Source organism: Amblyomma mixtum, chromosome 3 (genome assembly GCF_055824585.1).
Source record: "Amblyomma mixtum isolate Tamu chromosome 3, ASM5582458v1, whole genome shotgun sequence".
Taxonomy (NCBI): Eukaryota; Metazoa; Arthropoda; class Arachnida; order Ixodida; family Ixodidae; genus Amblyomma; species Amblyomma mixtum.
This window is the reverse complement of record NC_143014.1, coordinates 39,834,816-39,855,661: the sequence shown is the minus strand read 5'-3', so window position 1 is coordinate 39,855,661 and position 20,846 is coordinate 39,834,816. Positions and strand designations below refer to the sequence as shown.

The following is a 20,846-nucleotide window of genomic DNA, read 5'->3' as shown; positions in this document are numbered from 1 at the left end:
AGATCGCTTTGAGAAACAGCTTACTCAGAAATTTCCAGCAAAGTAATATTTACGTAAAGTAGTTTTTTTACCGGCCTTTAACAATAACCCGCACAATAAGAAAAAGCTTCCACATGACAACTGTGCCACTTCAACGTCCCAAGACGCGCCTTAAAGAATAAAATTCAATTTTTCTGAAGTCCTCTACCTCGATGAGACTTTGGGTGCACATTGGGGCAGAGAAGTAAGCGAGCAGCTGGTCAAGTGACAAGTTTTTTTTTAAGGCCAATAAATGAAGCTACGTAAATCGTAACTTCACGGAAACAGCCCTACTAGCGGTTTTTCGAGGCGATCTAGAACTTTTTCATTGACACTTTTGTTCCGAAGTCAATAATTAAAAAGTTAGCTAATTAAACTTAGCTATTTAATTAACTTTGAAGAGCGAAAAAAACACTCAAGACTAGGCCACGCTACTATGAACAACCTTCAGTTGGTTTCACTGGACTAGGACACTTCGCCTGTTTTAAAAGTTTGGTTACATTTAGCTGGGACACCCGATATATATATATATATATATATATATATATATATATATATATATATATATATATATATATATATATATATATATATATATATATTTCTCTTTCTTTTTTTTAACGTCCCAAAGCGACTAAGGCTATGAGAGACGCCGTAGTGAAGGGCTCCGGAAATTTCGACCACCTGGGGTTCTTTAACGTGCACTGACATCGCACAGTACACGGGCCTCTAGAATTTCTCCTCCAAAGAAATTCTAGCCGCCGCGGCCGGGATCGAACCCGCGTCTTTTGGGTCAGCAGCCCAGCACCATAGCCACTGAGCCACCGCGGCGGCATATATATATATATATATATATATATATATATATATATATATATATATATATATATATATATATATATATATATATATATATATATATATATATATATATATATATATATATATATATATATATATATATATATATATATAAGGAAAGGGGAATGAGGGGCTCGTTATAAATATGAGAGAAGCCAACAGCCACAGAAACCAAGGGGCACAGGGGATTTTTAATCTATTTATTTATTTTGTGCTGTTGATCAATTTATAATATTACTGAATATTTTATCGCTTAAAGCTAATTGATTAGAAAAGCAGAAGAAAAAACAACCACATCCCACCGGCGGCATGTGGTTGTTTTTTCTTCTGCTTTTCTAATCAATTAGCTTTAAGCGATAAAATATTCAGTAATATTATAAATTGATCAACAGCACAAAATAAATAAATAGATTAAAAATCCCCTGTGCCCCTTGGTTTCTGTGGCTGTTGGCTTCTCTCATATTTATAACGAGCCCCTCATTCCCCTTTCCTTGTCTGCTTAATTGCTTAACGAGGGCCTCGGTTCCGGCAGCCTTGATGCCTTAGGAAGCATAAGAGGGTGCTCACACAGCTTCCACCCTCGCCGTTCGATGACGTTCTACGTCACATCAGCGGTAACTCAGGACGTGCTACGTCCGCCGCTTAAGAACGCGGGTGGCCTGGTGAACACTCCCAAGGTTAGGTTATTTGTAAACATAAATACCCCCGAAAGCAAAAGATTTGACAGCCGTCGCCGTAGCTCAGTGGTAGAGCACCGGACGCGTAATTCGGAGGTCGTGGGTTCGGATCCCACCGGCGGCATGTGGTTGTTTTTTCTTCTGCTTTTCTAATCAATTAGCTTTAAGCGATAAAATATCCAGTAATATTATAAATTGATCAACAGCACAAAATAAATAAATAGATTAAAAATCCCCTGTGCCCCTTGGTTTCTGTGGCTGTTGGCTTCTCTCATATTTATAACGAGCCCCTCATTCCCCTTTCCTTGTCTGCTTAATTGCTTAACGAGGGCCTCGGTTCCGGCAGCCTTGATGCCTTAGGAAGCATAAGAGGGTTCTCACACAGCTTCCACCCTCGCCGTTCGATGACGTTCTACGTCACATCAGCGGTAACTCAGGACGTGCTACGTCCGCCGCTTAAGAACGCGGGTGGCCTGGTGAACACTCCCAAGGTTAGGTTATTTGTAAACATAAATACCCCCGAAAGCAAAAGATTTGACAGCCGTCGCCGTAGCTCAGTGGTAGAGCACCGGACGCGTAATTCGGAGGTCGTGGGTTCGGATCCCACCGGCGGCATGTGGTTGTTTTTTCTTCTGCTTTTCTAATCAATTAGCTTTAAGCGCTAAAATATTCAGTAATATTATAAATTGATCAACAGCACAAAATAAATAAATAGATTAAAAATCCCCTGTGCCCCTTGGTTTCTGTGGCTGTTGGCTTCTCTCATATATATATATATATATATATATATATATATATATATATATATATATATGACAGAAGCCAACAGCCACAGAAACCATATATATATATATATATATATATATATATATATATATATATATATATATATATATATATATATATATATATATATATATATATATAAGCGATAACATATTCAGTAATATAAATTGATCAACACCACAAAATAAATAAATAAATTAAAGATCATCTGTGCCCCTTGGTTTCTGTGGCTCTTGGCTTCTCTCATATTTATAACGAGCCCCTCATTCCCCTTTCCTCGTCTGCTTCATTGCTTAACGAGGGCCTCGGTTCTGGCAGCCTTGATGCCTTAGGAAGCATAAGAGGGTTCTCACACAGCTTCCACCCTCGCCGTTCGATGACGTTCTACGTCACATCAGCGGTAACTCAGGACGTGCCACGTCCGCCGCTTAAGAACGTGGGTGGCGCTGGTGAACACTCCCAAGGTTAGGTTATTTGTAAACATAAATACCCCCGAAAGCAGCAGGTTTGACAGCCGTCGCCGTAGCTCAGCGCTAGAGCACCGGACGCGTAATTCGGAGGTCATGGGTTCGGATCCCACCGGCGGCATGTGGTTGTTTTTTCTTCTGCTTTTCTAATCAATTAGCTTTAAGCGATAACATATTCAGTAATATAAATTGATCAACACCACAAAATAAATAAATAAAATTAAAAATCCCCTGTGCCCCTTGGTTTCTGTGGCTGTTGGCTTCTCTTATATATATATATATATATATATATATATATATATATATATATATATATATAGAGAGAGAGAGAGAGAGAGAGAGAGACGCGTTTGGATTGGAGAATGAGAGAGAGCTAGAGAGAAAAGAGAAAGAATAATTCAAAAAATAATGAAGCATAAAAAAGAAAATACTGAAAGCTATAGCAAGGCACACATCTAACAGCACGGCCTTCGTCTTCCTCTACGCTCGCCTTCGGCTTCTGCCTTCGGTGGTCGTCGTCGTCTTCTGCCAGCCCCTGTCTCCGGAATCGCGTGGCACTTAACAATACAGGCTTGGCGGGGAATAATGACGAGTTCCTGCTCTTTGTCTGACGGAACAGCTACGATCCTCGGCCTCAATAACTAAATTTCTGCAGGGATCGCACTTTTTCCCTTGGTGGGGCGACGTGAATGTGTTTTTAATCAGTCTTTTTAGAAATGAGTTTCACCTCTGAGAACGACAGATACGTTCGAGATGTCTTCTATCTACCCAAGGTTACCTCAGTCACATTCTCTATGCCTGTCCCTCGGACATTCCCCCAATGGATCTGCAGCTTTCCGAGCAGTGCACCGAGCCCTAGGAGTTGCCGTGCGCCAAGGGCTCGTGGCCAGTTGGCAGGGATAACACCCCCCCTCTCCCCCTTATTCCACCAAATTGATGAATAAAATATGTTTAGATCTGTCTTTATCTTTACACCTTGCTCGAAAGACCTTGTTTTCCCTGGCCTGTTTCGCTTCTGCTTTGCTGTCTCTTTCCCTAAAGACACTTCTTCATCGGCTTACTTTTCTCCAGTTAAGCGGAATAAACTATCGCTTCAGGTCAGCGCTTGCTCTCCGTACCCTTGCTTATCAGTCCTCTCATGTCGTTCGCGAGACTCGTAAAGGTGTCAGGGTGCAAATTAAAATATCTTGTCTTGTATTCATAGCATGAATAGCCTGGTACGGCCGGTATAAACTAATAATATTGACTTGATACTGAACCTCGCGTGAAACAGATAAAACGATGGTCTGCGGCGGAACTCGATCGGTACCCTCGTATCCCAACATGACCACATAGAGGTATGCATAGTCTAGCTATTCTTAAATGCATCAAGGTTACTTGCGTGAAAGAGAGGCAGCCCTCAGAGCATGCCGGCCCGTTACGCATACGTGCGTACAAGAGCGCTGCAGAAACGCGTAAACATTAGCACACAAGTAATGTGACAGTCCTGCAACAACGCTGCAAGATTACAAGTGTCTCCACTGATGAAGTTTTTCTTTTCTTTTTCTTGCGGCATTTCTAAAGCTGCCGCGCAGGAGTTGGACACCAAGCTTTCTGTTGTAAACAAAAATTTCGGTATTTCAAAGTCAGCTTTTGGTATTTTAAAATCGTGTATACGCCACGTCGCACCTGGGGAGTGTCTCCAGGTTCCGATTTCGAGAACAGCGCCGTTAGTCATAAAACCGGCATTGCTTACCCCAGTATGAACAGAAAAATTCAGAGCTGCACAAGTCACAGGTGGGCACGCTCCTCAGTAAACAAGCACAGTGGTCGAGATCAAAGCGTGCGGAGTAAATAACACCCGTTCGTAAAGTCTTCAATGCTGGAAATCAGCACCCCATCTATGCGTGCAGTGGCAAAGATGCTGTGGCAGAACAGCTCGCTCGTTCTGAGTTTACGAATGCTTTTCGGATAATCGGCGAGCCAAAGAGACACAGCAGTTTTATTCCGAAGTCTGCTTTTAAAAAATGATGGTCGATTTGCGTAATTAGGCAAATGCGAATCAGGTGCGCTAGCAGCTCGGTTTTCCCTTCGGTTCCGGTGTTCAGATCCAGTGTTCACAGATGGCAGTTGTTTGGATAGCGGTAATGGGTTAATGTCCACCTATGCAGAATTGGTCATCCTCTACACTGATAGATCCCTAGGAGTCTTCCCACCACTCCTGGCGCAGTGGGTCAAGGAGCGGCCAAGCGATGCTCCATTTCCGCATTTCAGCCACAAAGTTTTCAATGCCAACGTAAGAGGCGCACATCTCTCTATCACTACCGCCACGTAGCTCAAAGCGCGATTGAGGTGCCCTCTGCCCCAGGAAGCCAGTTAAGCGCCTTTCCTTTGGTGACCCTCTCAGAGGCTTCACGTAAGAATTGGTTTTTGAGGAAATGAAATGGCGCAGTAACTGTCTCACATCTCGGTGGACAACCGCGCCGTAAGGGAAGGCATAAAGGAGGGAGTGAAAGAAGACAGGAAGAAAGAAGTGCCGTAGTGGAGAACTCCGGAATAATTTCTACCACCTGGGGATCTTTAACGTGCACTGACATCGCACACCACACCGACGCCTTTTGCGTTTCGCCTCCGTCGAAACGCGACCGCCGCGGCCTAGTTCCACTTTTAATTTTGGGGGGGGGGGGTAGGATGCTAACAGTCCTTTCCCACCAGTAAAAACCAAAATACCCGCATCTGCTCCTCTCCTTGCCCTTTCCTTCACGGCGTGGTTTCGGTATCCACATGGAGAGCTACTGTACGCCTTTCTTCGTAATTTAACCCAACCTAACCTACGTGGATTTAACACGAGTTTGATGCTAAATCCGAAGAATAACGCCAAAGACGAGACGAGTTATTACGAGTTCCTGTATAAACATCGTAAGCTTAGTATAGGAACTTCTCTTTTAGGCATTTTTTTTAAAGGGGGGGGGGGTGAAATGGATGAGCGCTGTGGAGGCGAAACTAGGCTGTAAGCCAATCTATTAACCAATTCAATTATTAATCACCAATTACTGTTACCCGTTGAGCACACGCAAAAAAATCCTTGTTCAGTTGACTGCTGGTTCTGCGATTATTTATTTATTTATACAGAATACCGCTAAAGGCCCTCGAGAGGGTATTACATAGGGGGGGGGGGGGGGGGGCACAGGCAATTGAACAGAATAAAACAAAACCACAAATATAAAACAAACAACAAAAGCACAAATAAGACACTTTGCATGACATAAGTAAGCAAAAGAATCTAAAGAATGGCAGCGCGGCAAAGAACGAAGATTACTGCAGTATTCAAATTATACAAACAGAACACTAATACAATGAATCTTTTTAGTAATAAACCCTGCATAAAAAGGAAGCCATGAACAAATAAAATAACAATGTATGCGAAGAGTTAAGCAGTAGTTATTGAAGATATAAGTTTAAAATATTTATCAGGATCAGTGGTAGTTGCGATATGTGAAGGCAGAGTGTTGCAGTCAGATATTGTGATACTGCCCGTCAGCTCGTGCGCTCCATCCTTCAGCCGCGGATAGTGTACCAAGCGCAATTTCATCGCCTCACCCGACGACAGTGGGACTCCCTTGAATCAATCAATCGGGAGGCTATGCGCGCCATAACTTATCTTCCGCGTATCACACCCATTACCATTCTGCAAGAGTACGCTCAACTTAATACATTGAGTGAACTTATCGACCAGCGTGAGGCAAACAGAGCACGCAAGATGTCGCTTCAGCTTCATCGTTTACAGACTCTTCCCCCATGGTCATACTGTCAGCTCACAGACAATCGCCCCTCTGCTTCGACGCCGATATCAGCCGCCCATCTTTCTTCAGGGTGCATAATATACACCGATGCATCACACACAGCAGTGCAGGGAGTTACTGCAGTTTACAGTCCCTCACATCCTCATCTCAACTCCCGCGCTACATATAGCACGGATACTTGCTCCCCCCTGGCCTTGGAGCTTCAGGCGATACACAATGCCATTGCTTCCCTTCCACTCGTACCTACTTTCGATATTGTACACATTTACACCGACTCCCTTGCCGCCCTTAAGCAGCTTAAGGCTGTCCGGCGCACATTCCAAGTTACACAATCCATTCACCAACTTTGCACAAAATACCCCTGTCCTGTGCGTATACACTGGATTCGCGGGCATGCCCAGGATCCGCATAATATTCATGTGGATGCAATGACACACCTTGACACATCCGATATCCCGCCACCTTCCCCTCTTCCCTCAGATCCGTTCCTGTCCCATGTTTCCGAGAAACAGTCTTTGCGTCAGCGAACACGCGCTCTAATTCCTCCGTGTTCGTACCCTCTCCCCCGGAGTCTTACTCGGGAGGAGGAGGTATCTGTGCGCCGGATTCGGGCAGGAGCGGCTCTGACTCCTTGTGTGCGTCATCGGTGGCGTGACAAACGTTACGAAGTGACAGACAAGTGTCCCCATTGTGGTGCTGCGCCCGACCAGTGTGATGAAAAACACTTGCTGTGGACTTGCCCGGCTACAGCTTCTGTGAGACGACGTTTACTAAGAAAGGTTGGCCTGCGATGGGACGTTGCAGACGACTATACCAAGTGGACTCTAGATAATCGCTATATCACGAACTTGTGCCGCTTTTTAAGCGAGGCTTGTTTGCACTCATTTTTATAACGTTCTTTCCTTTTTCATTATGCCTGATGGCAAACAGCTCGAATAAAAAAAAAAAAAGATATTGTGCGTGGTAAGAATGAATGCGCATAGATAAATGTTCTGCACGTGAAACGTCTAACTTTAAAGGGATGATCGCGGCGGTCAAAGATCGAAGGAGGCAAAGAAAAAAAGTCGTTATGAAGTGATGGATGATGATAAAGTTTATGAAAAAGTGATAGTCGTGCAATTTTACGGCGGAGACATAAATCCTGGAGACCTGCGCGTTTCTTTAAGGCTGTGATGCTGGTGTTACGTGAATAATCGGAGTAAATAAAACGAACGGCGCGGTTCTGCAATGATTCAATATTATTTATTAGGTAAGATTGGTAAGGGTGCCAAATAGCCGAGGCATATTCAATTTTAGGTCGAATTAGAGTGGTATAGGCATGAGCACGGAGGTGAGGAGGAGCATGCTTTAGGTTATGTTTTAAGAGACCTAATGACCGATTAGCAGATGCAAGCATAAGGTTAATATGGTGGTTCCATGCTAAGTCTGAATGAAGGTGCAGACCTAAGTACTTATACGTGGTGACTAGCTCGAGTGAGCTATTATTTAAGGAGTATGCTGTTTGAATTCGAGACATTCGGTTAGTAAAAGACATAAATATAGTTCTTGAATGATTAAGTTGCATAAGCCAGGTTGAGCACCATGCTGTTACTGAATCCAGGTCAGATTGAAGGGATTGGCAATCGGTGTTAGAATAAATTTTGCGATAAATTACACAATCATTCGCAAAAAGTCTGATATGGGAAGAAATGGAATCCGGTAAATCGTTGATAAATATTAGGAAAAGAAGGGACCAAGCACACTTCCTTGTGGGACGCCAAGGAAGTGTGACGGATCCAATAATTTTGCAAAGCGCCACGTTACATGTTCCTAGAAACTTATCATGCCAAGCTACTGTGCGCAAAAGAATTTCACACCACGCGGTCACTGGCGAGTCATGGCCAGAAAACAAAAGTATAATTTAGCCGTTGGCCTACTAAAAAAAAAGTTAAACAGAAATAAATTCATTTAGGAGCACTGCACGGCAGTCTGTGTGTATGAATTGGTGAACGAGGGAACGTTATGTTGAAGTCACCCAACTGATAGTGCAGTCACAAAGCGCAACCTACACGCTAACACAGCGAACATTGCATTCATGCTCAGTAGAGCCCTGCAACGCAAAAATTTCGATCACACTGATGCAACTTTTGCCCATTTGCATCGAACGTAGCACAACTGCTCACTATTTCAATGTGGCACATTGCTCAGTGCAGAATACTAAAATGAGCTGTAGGTGAGCTGTTTCGTCCGAAGAACTTAAATGCTGCAAAGGTAGCAACTGTGTGTTCCTAAAGCGTAAGCAGCTGAAACGCTTTCAAATATTCAAGGAGTGCCTCTTTGGTCGTCTGAGGATATTATGCATACATAAGTGGATAAAATTTACCTCTCGTAGGGTATATTTATTAACGGTCTTTACTTTACTTCAATGCTGCGATGCGCACGACCTTAATGTCAGTCTTCAGCAACGCTGTTATCGCTATTGTCACACTTATTGCGACCTAACTATCACATCAACAAGTGCTCCTTTGCGTAAGCTTCTATGACCTGCATACCCGTTGACATGGGGGACATTGGGTGTATCTGCAGCTGTAGCAATTACTTGGGGTGACGTCGTTACTGTGGCATGCCTATTTTTTCAATATTTTCTTTCGCATCTATTTCTTTCTTTGGCCTTCTACCTGCACGCGGTAGTGATAGTGGCGTAGTTGGAGGTAGTCATTAGACGTTTTTAGCAAACCCGATATGTATTAGCGTAGACATATACCAGTTTTAATCGGACGCCTCCTGCGCACGCGCAGTGGCCTCGCCCAGCCCCATCCATGTCACTGCGGGTGTGTCCGGTAAAACTGCTATACGTCTCCGCTAATACGACTCAGGTATAGACTGACAAACCGAAAAAAAGCTGCGGACAAAGAGAGGTGAAAATGTAGCACTAAAAGCATTCCTGCTTTAGAAAAATAAAAGCATGTAAATACTTGGCAGCGGTGACGTCGTTTTCATCGCTTTGCATGCGTTTCCTAGTGCCGCGGTGTCGAAAATCGTCATGCAGATTGTTTTCATCAGTCACCGCAAGGATTTCGCGCGTGCGCAGATCGGTCGCATGAAACGCGCCTCGGTTACGTAAAGGGACACTGAAATGATTTCTATGGGCATATTCTTGTGCAACGGATCAGTAGAGATGGTTTTTGCGGGTATTCAAGTAAAACTTGAAAGCTCTGCTTGGACCCCATCGCAGCTCGCAATAGCTCGCTACAGATTAGGACGACACATCTCACCGCGCGTCCGCTCCACGATGACGTCAGTGGTCAGATGGGGCGAGCTTGAAGACAGGCACTTCTGGCCACTGACGTCATCGGCGTAGGGGACGCGCGATGAGGTGTGTCGCCCTAATCGGTTGCGAGCTGCTGCGAGCAGCGATTTTTGAAAATTCATTATAAATTATGGGTCCACGCGGCGCTTTCAAATTTGACTCCAAAACACGCAAAGACCACCTCTACAGATCTGTTGTACTAGAATATGCCCACGGAAATCATTTCAGGATCCCTTTAAGCTCGGTCGCGCTCAGCGTTGCGACGAGGAGGAGGATACAGGGAGAGGACCGGCAGATTCATTCTGCGGTGCAAAATTTAACCTCACCAAGTACGATATCTCAGCTGAACAGGTACATGTACGCTCATACACCTGCACAGAGTGAATATATGGTCATAAAAGTCGCAACATCGTGGTCAGTATGGCCGAGCGGTCTAAGGCGCCAGATTTAAGCTCTGGTCCTCGCAAGAGGGCGTGGGTTCGAACCCCACTGCTGACAAATGTTCTTTTTAGTTTTTGCTATTAGGCCTATTGTCAACGCTCTACTTGCGCAACGCTAATACGCATTTCTATTAAGCAGCACAGTCCTGTTTGTTTTTAAGCATGAAATGCTTTTAGCCCCCGTTGTCGGCAGTGTGGTGACGTCACGCCGAGACCGAGAGCCATCATCCGGGCACTGAAATCCACTCATCCGGGCATTGAAATCCACTCATCCGGGCATTGAAATCCACTCATCCGGGCACTGAAATCCACTAATCCGGGCACTGAATTCCAGTCATCCGGGCACTGAATTCCAGTCATCCGGGCACCGAATTCCAGTCATCCGGGCACCGAATTCCAGTCATCCGGGCACCGAATTCCAGTCATCCGGGCACTGAATTCCAGTCATCCGGGCTCTGAAACGAGAACATCCGGGCACCGTACGAGACTTAACGAGATTTAACGAGACTCTGTAAGCCCTCCTACGCGACCGGCATGCAAGCGCCGGTTGGACTCCAAAGGAGTCACAAAAAATAACTGCTGCCAGAGCCTTCTCAATGTTTATCAAGATATCAGTCGCTGTGCGTTTGATAATGCACGGAATTATAATTTGCGATTTGTAATAACTTGCAAAAAGCACATAAATGCCACGATACACTTCGTTGTCATACGTGATCTCTTAGGGGCTTCGCGCATCGAAGCAAAGCCGCGCAGGCGCACAGGGGCCCGGGGGATAAGCGCTGCGTTCAAAGGGCAAGGCATCGCGCCGAACGGGTGGTGGCGTTCCTCCCTTCCATTACGGTGCGGTTCGGGTGTCCACCGAGATGGCAGAGAATTACTGCGCCATTTCCTTTCCTCAAAAAACCTTGCGTTCAAATGGCAAGGCATCGCGCTGAACGGGTGGTGGCGTTCCTCCCTTCCTGTACGGTGCGGTTCGGGTGTCCACCGAGATGACATTAGGCCCGTAAACATTTCATGCTTACTCTACTCTCGGTTACGGGAGAGGAAGAGATTTTTTTCCCTGCAGTCGGATACAATTAAAGCGCCAAATGCCCCTCAGATGATACACCCCAGAGCACAGCACGGTGTCAAGACCGTAAATTCGCTGCCCCGTCCCGCCAAGGCCTGGGCCGGTCTTGAAGCTACGGGTTCGGAAGGAGCTTCATTCGATTGTTCGGCAGTTGTCGGTTCCACGACCATTGTGTCTGTTCCCAAAATCACACCTGCAGGATTTCAGAAACACCACCGAGAAAAAGCATATATGGTTTAGCCCCACGTTCTGTCTTTTAACACATACTATGCACTAAACAGGCGTTTTTGATTTTCTCCACTGAACTGCGGCCATGAAATCTACCTGTGAAATCGTGTTCATTAAAGAAAAAGAAATGCTGCGGCTGCAAGGACGTTTTGATATTTAGGCACTGCGTACCGTAAAATATGACTGCAGATTGACCATCTAAAGGAAACTAGAAGCAGTTTTTACCCGTGCACGCAGCCCTCTTCATATAACTCTCGGAACTCCCGAGCTGCCTCACAGATGACATCACTGTTGAAAAAACCGTGCGGCCGGACAAGCCTCATCCTCACTTCTTTTTATAATTAGCAAACGAATTTCTTCAAGCTTTTTAGCGATTTCAGCGCATTTTCTGAACCCTTTATTAACTTGTCTATAATACGAATCTCCTCCCATAGAGTGAGCAATTTACCTCTTGCGCTACTGCGGCAACGGGCCCGAGCGCACTCCGAGCTAGGCGGACCGGGCCAAGTACAGCAAAGTGATAACTCAGCGGGCCCTGGATTCAAGTCGCGGGCCTGCGCCGGGCTCGGGCCTCAGGATTAGGCCTGTGCAGACCTCTGCTCCAGCCATTGGCGTTGGCCGATTTTCATAAAGTAGCGGTTAATCCGCGGTCAATCCCCTGCCATGTTATAGCGTGACCAGGGATTAACAGCGACTCCATGAAAATCAGTCGTAGCCATTGGCGGGCGGGCATCCTTTGAAGGACATCTGCCGCTTCGTTCTTGAGTTGTACCCTACTGTATAGTTTCTGTTTTTCGCGCGTTGGTGATACCGTCATACGTCAAGAACGCACTGGCCCAACTGTCGCCAAAGATAAATCGCAAGCACGGCGAGGAACCTTCATATTTCTTTCAACCGTGACAGCTGCCTGTGATGCCGCCGTAGGATTCCACCTAGCTGTGGCCTGTGGTGACATGCCGTCAAGGCTCCCGCACTTTATACCCCCAGCGATGGCTCAGTGGCTTTGGTGTCCCGCTACTGATGCCAAGGTTGCGGGTTCGATCCCCGCTGTGCCGGTCGCATTTCGATGGGGGCGAAACCCGGAAAAGCCCGCGTGCCGTGCGATATCAGAGCGAATGCATTAACCACAATTGGTCAGAATTAATCCAGAGCCCTCCGCTATACGGTGGCCCTCGCCCACTAAACACGAATACACCTACCTGAGAGTAAAATTGTCCTCTAGCGCACGCCCTTCTTTATAGGGTGTGCGTAGAGGACAACTTTACTCCCTTTTTACACCTTTCTGTTTACAGTGTGCTCAGTCCCCATGTGTCGCTTTGGGACTTTAACAAATTTTTACTCCTTCACGTTCTCACCCACTTAATGGTGCCGGTAGACCATCGCTTTCGTGCCATTAAGAATCTCGCTCACGGCGTCAGCACAAACGAGCACGGACATTTGAGCTGAGGTGAAGGGAACGGTCGAAACAGAGGGCGCTTAACACTGCCTTCGTGCTTTGAACGCGAAAGCGTTTTCTCATCGTGAGCTCTGTTGCGAGGTTCAATAAAGATTCCTTCCCGTCTAATCCTACACATACTCATTAGCATATAGTCGCAAGGAAACGCATACCCTAGATACGCCTCTGTTCGCGAGGCAAGTCGATTCTATAGGATGATCACGGAGTCGCAAGTCGCGATTTCGGAACCCATTCGGTTTTGTGCCCTACGGGTAGCGTGCTCGGCTCGCTACCTGAAGGTACTTGGTTCCATTCCCAGCACCTCGGCAGGAAATTTTTTCCTTCGCTATAGGCATCGATATATGGTTTAGTGCTGACTTCACGTGAGAGCTTGGTGACGTCACTGAAGAATTTTGCGCCATGCACGCGCGACGGACGCTGGCTTTCGTGCTGATCGGACATAAGTTTTCGAGATAATATAGGCAAAAGCGTCCGCAAGAAATCGCGAAGAAGCCTTTAGCGTCCCGTCACAGCGTCGTATACGCTGTCGCGCTGCACTTTGGCCATCACGCGGCATTGATTGTCGTCATGTAATATGCAATTCGAAGTGAATATTGCACAAAGACACGCATCTGCGTTGTCTTCCTTAGCGATCACATAGTACAAATATTCTAGACTGCCGACTGTACGTCTTCTTTGCTGGTGAGTTGCACTGCGCGAATCACCGTACTACATCGATGCTTGCACCCTGATACACTCAGCTGTCGCTGTCAGACAAATTGCGCGATAGCGTATTGTGCCCACCGGTTTCCTCAAACGGGTACCAGCTTTCCCCCGATCTAAAACTCGGCTTTGCTTGGTAGCGGGCTTGAGAAAGGAGCCTGTACCTTCAAATCCCGCCACTGTATGAGCTACTAATCGGCGCAAAAAACAAAAAAGGAATAAGTGCCCGTATTTCTTTTCCCCCATACAACGGCCAACTGGAACGACTTCTCTCGCCCAACGCCGTGCTCCATACCAGCACTCCTCACTCTAAAAACACCATCGAATAATAAAGGTAGAAAAACATCCGTTAATGCTGTGTGATACAGTATAACTCACGAAATCAAGTAATAAATCTTATGACGACATTTGTGCGGTACAAAAAAAATATATAGACAACTATATGAACTGTTTGAAAACATTGCGACAACACGCTCTCCGGCTTCAAGGACGTCGATTTTTGGGTCTATAGCCGAGGGCAAGGAAGCGGACCACTGATGTCCCCCCGCGCCCTCGACTTTCTCTTCCACCGAACTACGACAATGAACGACGACAGAGCACTTCATTTCCTGCAACATCAGCAGTCACGCTGGCACTGCGCAATCAGGGCACGGGGGAAGCGGTGCCAACGTTCTGGAAAACACCGAGGACGACTGCACAGCGACCGTAGTCCTCAAAAAGGAGCAGCAAAATATTGGTAACAAGATGTGTATGGCCGGGATAGGGAAACTTCCCGTTGTTACTCAATGCACGTCCACGGAGGGTATTCGAAACACAGTACACGAGAAAGATAGAAAAAAATGGTAATGGGAGATACCTTAGCATATCACATTTGCTAATGACATTATGCCCTGCTGAGTAGCCCACAGTTTGAATTGCAGCAGATAGCTGAGGACCTCACTAGGCTAAGTCAGAATGGTAGGGGTGAAAACTAGTACGAGAAAACTAAAGCGTGCAATGCGCAGCAGTCTGGCGAATCTAGCTCTACAAAAATTGCAGCTCTAGCTCTACAGCTAACACTTTCGAAAAATCCCCTAGATAGCATGATCAAAATAGAGAAAGCACATATTCTCGGGAACAAACTGTCAGCCGCGGCGGATGCCAATCATTTTCAAAGCATGCTTATGAGCTAATTAACTCAAATTTACAAACCAACGTTTTACTCAGCACAGTCTAGTGGTTACGGCCATTGGCGAATGCGCAGCTATGGACCAGACGACGTTATAAACTCTTTCTCTAAGGTCCTCCATCGCGAGGAAATCTGGAGCTTCTTTTTTTTTTTTTGCCCCCAAGATTGAAACAGAGCGCATGAGCTGCGCCGGAAGTTCAGAGCAAACTCTATTCCTTGATGACGCGTTGCAATCCTCGAAGCACCCAATTCGAACCGTCCGCGTTCTTGTACCATGACATGCACTTTCCTTTGCTCCACTGCTATCCTTTCTCTTGCACCAGGTGACGAAGCAAAAGAAAGCCCATGCCTTGGTACAACAGAGTAGGCAGTTCGAATTAGGCTCCGCAGGCAGTGCAACACGACACCACCAGACGTTACGTCTGCACTGAATTCTCTGCACTGTTTCGGTTTTGTGCAGCCGCCCCAAGTGCAGATTTGGGGCGTGTGCATAAATCAGGCGCTCTCGGGCGCAGGCGGACTACTCCGGAACTGCGATTAGCATCCACCACAAGAAAGAGTGGGAGAGTAGCGTGGATGAAAGAGCAAAAGCTGCCTGCAGCAGCTGCCTCCGCGGCTGTGTGCCGATCGGCTGTTCAGCCCAAAGGTCGCGGTTGCGATCTCGGCCGTGGCGGCAGCATTTTGAGATAGATTGAGGGGGGCGTCTTTAATTGAATAACAGCTAATTTAGCCGGCGTTTAAATCCGCGGACTTGCTACTCTGCGTGGGGAAGGGATTCGGGTTGAGAAAGATGCAAAGAGATGTCAGTCAGTCAGTCAGTCCACGAAAAAATCGCCTTGGCCAGGCCACGTAATACGCACAATAAAGAACCGATGTTCTCTTAGCGTGACGACGTAGAAACCAACGGAACCAAAATGTAGTCGAGGGCAGCAGAGGTTTAAGTGGAATAATCAGGTTTTATTTTGGTGCAGGGTAGTCCTGGCTGGCGCAACGCAGGGGTAATTAGTAACCACGGCCACAACTACGGTTTTCTCCAGCCAGGCGGTGGTGAAACATTCCAGCGGATACAGAGCCACCCGAAGCCGTCCCCATCTTAAACTTGCAAGCGTGGTCGAACGGGCTATAGTTGGTAGTTCATATTCGGAAAAAACAGCGGACCCTCAAGAAACGGACTGAGCAAGACAGGACGACACCGCTTAAACGACGGCCGCTATCCCTTGGGCTGCGGCGGCGTCTTCAGCCAGCTGGAGGAGTTTGACCTGTGTCCTCGGGTGGAGGCTGAGCATTGGAGCCTTCCAATGATCAGAGCCGGTAAATAGTGAATCGCGGGTAGGGACTGCGGAAATCCCGGTGAATGTAACCTGGATGACAACCACTGCAATGACGACGATGATCAAGATCAGATGAGAACATCTGGCTCACAGTGTTAAGCACACAGTAAAGAAGAAACCACCGTCTTCCAAGCTAAGCTCGCTGGCATTGTACTATACCTACGCTCTATTTTTGGCCTCGGACAGAAAACCGTGTACGTGACGGCCACCGAGGTACGCGGATAGAGCCGCTGAATGCTGGTTTAGTTGGTTGATATATGGGGTTTGACGTCCCAAAGCGACTCAGGCTCAGTGAAGGGCTCCTGAAATTTCGACCACCTCGGGTTCTTTATCGTGTACTGACATCACACAGTACACGGACCGCTAGAATTCTGTCTCCATCGAAATTCAACTTCCGCGGCCGGGATCGAGCCCGCGTCTTTCGTGTCTGGAGTCGAGCACCATAACACTCAGCCACCGCGGCGGCTAGAGGCGCTGAATGTGTATCTACGTTAAAAGTACATCTTGCGCCTCCTTCTGCCGATGCAACTCGCTCTGTAGAATAGCGAGCTCTGCCTCCTTGGATCTCGCGATATTAAATTTACAAGGACACGACATATAAAAAGGAAAACGCGGCTTTTCACCTCAGCGTTTTACAATCGCGCGCGCTTTCTTGTTCACGGCATCAGTATACACAAACACGGTTGTCTCGACCCGCTGAACGAAACTTTCACGCCCACCTCCAGAGTGCCGACGTCCACCTGTGAAAGTGTACACTCAAAGTACGAGCCAGGTGAGTCAGCATCACGTGACCTTACCGTCTCGAGAGCGGCCGCTTTCCTGATCGCCTAGACAAGTCTTCTCAGCCGGCAAGTCAGCGCGCGAATGTTTGGCTATGAATGTTCCTCGCAGAGATCCAATTCAAGAACGAAGCGATTAATGCCCCTCAAAGGCGGCCCTCAAGCCGATGGTCGCGACGTCGTGCTTAATCCCCTTGCACCTGTTTGCCTGACATCACGGGAGCTTGCATATATGGAAGGTCTAGATGTGGATGGTGTATATTTAGGTATATAAAGCTTTACGAATCGAGCGCACACACAGGCGAGTGTGGCCAACCGCAGACAGTAGAAATAACTCCAAAAACAAAGGCATATAAAATTTAGCACAAGTGAATCTCTCCAACGAATAAAGTGATACATAGCGAATGGCTCTGAAGGCAAAACATTAGGAAGAGAACTTTATCAAACCTATGAGCGCACTGTGATCTTAGGCAGTGAAACAGATTGTCGTAGTGCAGAGCACTGCAGAATCAACCGCAGCTAGTGTCAGCAAGCGACCGTGCAGTAGTCAAATGAAAATTAGGAATGTTCTCCTTCCACCTTCTCCGCTATTCAGTTATTGATGGGATATCGGTATTACAATGAATGAGCATGCGCAGTGGCGCCGTGGGCGCCACCACAGGGTCAGGAGTCCGCGAAGGCGGCAGTTCCATTTAGTCGGTCCCGCCAGCCGCTTGTCGAGCAGCGACACCACGGTCAAGCGGGAGTGTGGAGGCCTTCTCTGCATGAACAAAAATTCCACCGGAACATGAGCGCCCGCAAGAAAAGGTGGAAGGCTAAAAAGGTACAGTGAACGGAAGAAAAATGAAGCAACACAAGAAAAAGCGATATAAACAAAGAATATACTCACGCTGGTACATATCGTGCGGCCCACAGAAGGGTGTGCCACCAGAGCTGAACGATGTGGGCACCGTCTGGTTCTGGAACACGTATCCACCACCCTTCTCGATCCGGCTCGACTCTGCAGCGGCCTTCGTCTGGTTGGCCAGCACGTTGACCCCCCATGTGGACCTCTGCTGCACGATCGACGGCGGGCCCGATGTCAGCGCACCAATCCACATCGGGTCCGGGTTCTGGATGCCTCGCATGACCTCCTTGGAGACCTGGTACTCGTCGACAGGGCGCTCCTCTTTGTCGAAGGGCGTCGTGGTCGACTCCATGCTTATCTCTGACACCTTCGTAGAGGTTGAGGATGAGGGAAACGACCCGCCCCGCGATTCCCGCCGCACACTGCTGGCACTGGTCGTCAGCGTCATCCTGGTCCAAATTGAACGCATCTAACAGCACGGTCTTCGTCTTCTTCTACGCTTGCCTTCGGCACCGGCCTTCGACTGTCGTCGCCGTCTTCCTCTGTCCTCCTCTCCCTCCGGATCCCCAAGGTGCGGAATAATAAAGGCTCGGCGATGCATTAATATGGGTTCCTGCTCTCAGCTTGACCGCACAGCTACGTTCCTCGGCCTCGATAACCGAATTTCCACAGGGATTGTACTTTTTCTCGAGGTGTGGCGACGTGAGCGTGTTTTTATCGGTCTTTTTGAAACAAAATTGACCTCTGAGAACGACAGACACGCGCGAGATGTTTTCTATCTTCCTAAGGTCACCTCAATCACATTCTCCATGAATGTCCCCCCATGGATCTGCAGCTCTCCGAGCGGTGCATCGAGCCCAAGGGGTCGCCGTGCGCCAGGGGCTCGTGGCCTCCTGGTGGGCCTATAGACCCCCTCCCCCCCCCTTTATTTCCACAAAATTAATGAATAAAAATTGTTTCGATCTCTCTCTCTCTCTTTCTATCTTGCTCGAAAGGCCATGTTTTCCTTGGCCAATTCCGCTCCTGCTTTGCTGTCCCTTTCCCTACGAGTCACCTTTTCGTCTGCTTCCATTTCCCGGGTTAAGCGGAATAAGCTTTCGCTGTAGGTCAGTACTTGCCCTGCGTACCCTTTCTTTTCAGTCTCGTCATCTCGTTGGCTAAGTTCGTTACGGGATCAGGGTGGAAATGAAAAATCTTACCGTGTATTGACAGAATCAATAGTGTGGCACGGCCGGTAGAAACTGATAATTTCAACTTGATACTGAAACTCGCGTAAAATTGAATAAAACGATGGTCTGCGGTGGAAATCCACCGGTATCCTCCTATCCACCATGACCACATAGGGGTATACATAGTCTAGCTATTGTTAAATGCATCAAGGTTCCTAGAGTGAAAAAAGGCAGCACTCGTAGCATGCCGGCGCGTTACGCATACGTGCGTAAAAGAGCGCTGCCGAGGCGCGTAAACATTAGCACACAAGTAATGTGGCGGTCCCGAAGGCAATTGACAACACTGCAAGATTACAAGTGTCTCCATTGATGAAGTTTTTATTTTCTTTTTCTGGGAGCGTTTCTAACGCTGCACAGGAATTTCCTCTTACTTTCGAAGGTGAACCCACACCAGTGCCGCATTTCTGCCACAACGTTTTCAATGCCAACGTAAGCGGCGCACATTTCTCTGTCACTACCGCCACGTAGCTCAAAGCGCGATTGAGGTGCCCTCTGCCCCAGGAAGCCAGTTAAGCGCCTTTCCTTTGGCGACCCTCTCAGAGGCTTCACATAAGAATTGTTTTTTGAGGAAATGAAAGGCCGCTGTATCGGTGGACAACTAGCGCCGAAAGGGAAGGGATAAAGGAGGGAGTGAAAGAAGAATGGAAGAAAGAGCTGCCGTACTAGAGAGCTCCGAAATAACTAGAAGAATCAGAATGGGGTGGAGCGCATATGGCAGGTTCTCTCAGATCAAGAATGCCATGCAGTTTACCGATATCCCACAAGAGAAAAGTATACAATAGCTGTATCTTATTGGTATTCACCAATGGGTCAGAACCGTGGAGGCCAGCAAAGAGGGTTCAGCTTAAGTTAAGGACAACGCAGCGAGCTATGGAGAGAAAAATGATAGGTGTAGTGTTAAGAGATCGGAAGCGGGCGGAGCAGGTGACGGAACAAACGCGGGTTAATGACATATAAGTCGAAATCATGAGGAAGAAATGCGCTTGGGCAGGGCGTGTAATGCGAAGGCAAGATAACCGCTGGTCCTTAAGGGTAACGGAGTGGATTCGAAGTGTAGGTAAGCGTAGCAGGGGACGGCAGAAAGTTAGGTGGGTGGATGAGGTTAAAAAGTCTGCTGGGATACAGTGGCCGAGTTGCAAAAGATAGGGTTAATTGGAGAGGCATAGGAGAGGCCTTTGACCTGCAGTATATATAGTCGGGCTGATGATGATGACATCGCACAGAACGGGGGCGCATTTTGCACTTCGCCTACATCGAAACGCGACCGCCGCGGCCAGGTTCCACTTTTGACTGTGAAGGGTAGGATGCTAACACTGGTTTCTAACCAATAAAAACCAGAATAGCCGCATCTGCTCCTATCCCTACCCTTTCGTACACGGCGTGGCTTAGTTGTCCACCCGGAGAGCTACCCCACGCCTTTCTTCGTAATTTAACCAAACCTAACCTACGTGGATTCAATACAAATTCGAGGCCAAATTCGAACAATAACGCCAAAGACGACACGAGTTACTACGAATTCCTCTATAAGCATCCTAAGCTTAGTCCATGAACTTGACTGTTAGGCATATTTTTTTTTATTTATTTTTTTTTTGGGGGGGGGGGGGATGAAATGGTTGAGGGCAGTGGAGGTGAAACTAGGCTGTAAGTCAGTCTATTAAGCGATTCAATCATAAATCACCTATTACCGCTACCCGTTGTCCCCACGCAAAAAATCCCA

At 47.2% G+C, this 20,846-nt stretch overlaps 1 protein-coding gene and 1 non-coding gene across 2 annotated transcripts; one reads left to right on the top strand and one right to left on the bottom strand.

Moving 5' to 3' along the window:
* Positions 1-10,294: 10,294 nt before the first annotated feature.
* Positions 10,295-10,378, top strand: TRNAL-UAA (transfer RNA leucine (anticodon UAA)). The gene has a single exon. It is a non-coding gene; the product is annotated as a tRNA-Leu (tRNA).
* A 7,367-nt stretch (positions 10,379-17,745) lies between these two features.
* LOC149349805 (importin-7-like) lies at positions 17,746-18,369 on the bottom strand. The gene is made up of 2 exons (XM_089575502.1): positions 17,943-18,369; positions 17,746-17,813 (listed from the first exon to the last, which is right to left on the bottom strand). Exons 1-2 carry the CDS (start codon positions 18,367-18,369, stop codon positions 17,746-17,748), a joined length of 495 nt encoding a protein of 164 aa, XP_089431628.1.
* Between the last annotated feature and the right edge of the window lie 2,477 nt (positions 18,370-20,846).

Bases quoted from the DNA above. Each gene is read 5' to 3' on its own strand.
- LOC149349805 (XM_089575502.1), bottom strand. From the start codon at position 18,369: ATGCGTTCAATTTGGACCAGGATGACGCTGACGACCAGTGCCAGCAGT. The intron at 17,814-17,942 runs GTGAGTATATTC...TTGTTCATGCAG, and splicing joins GCCGCACGATATGTACCAGC to AGAAGGCCTCCACACTCCCG.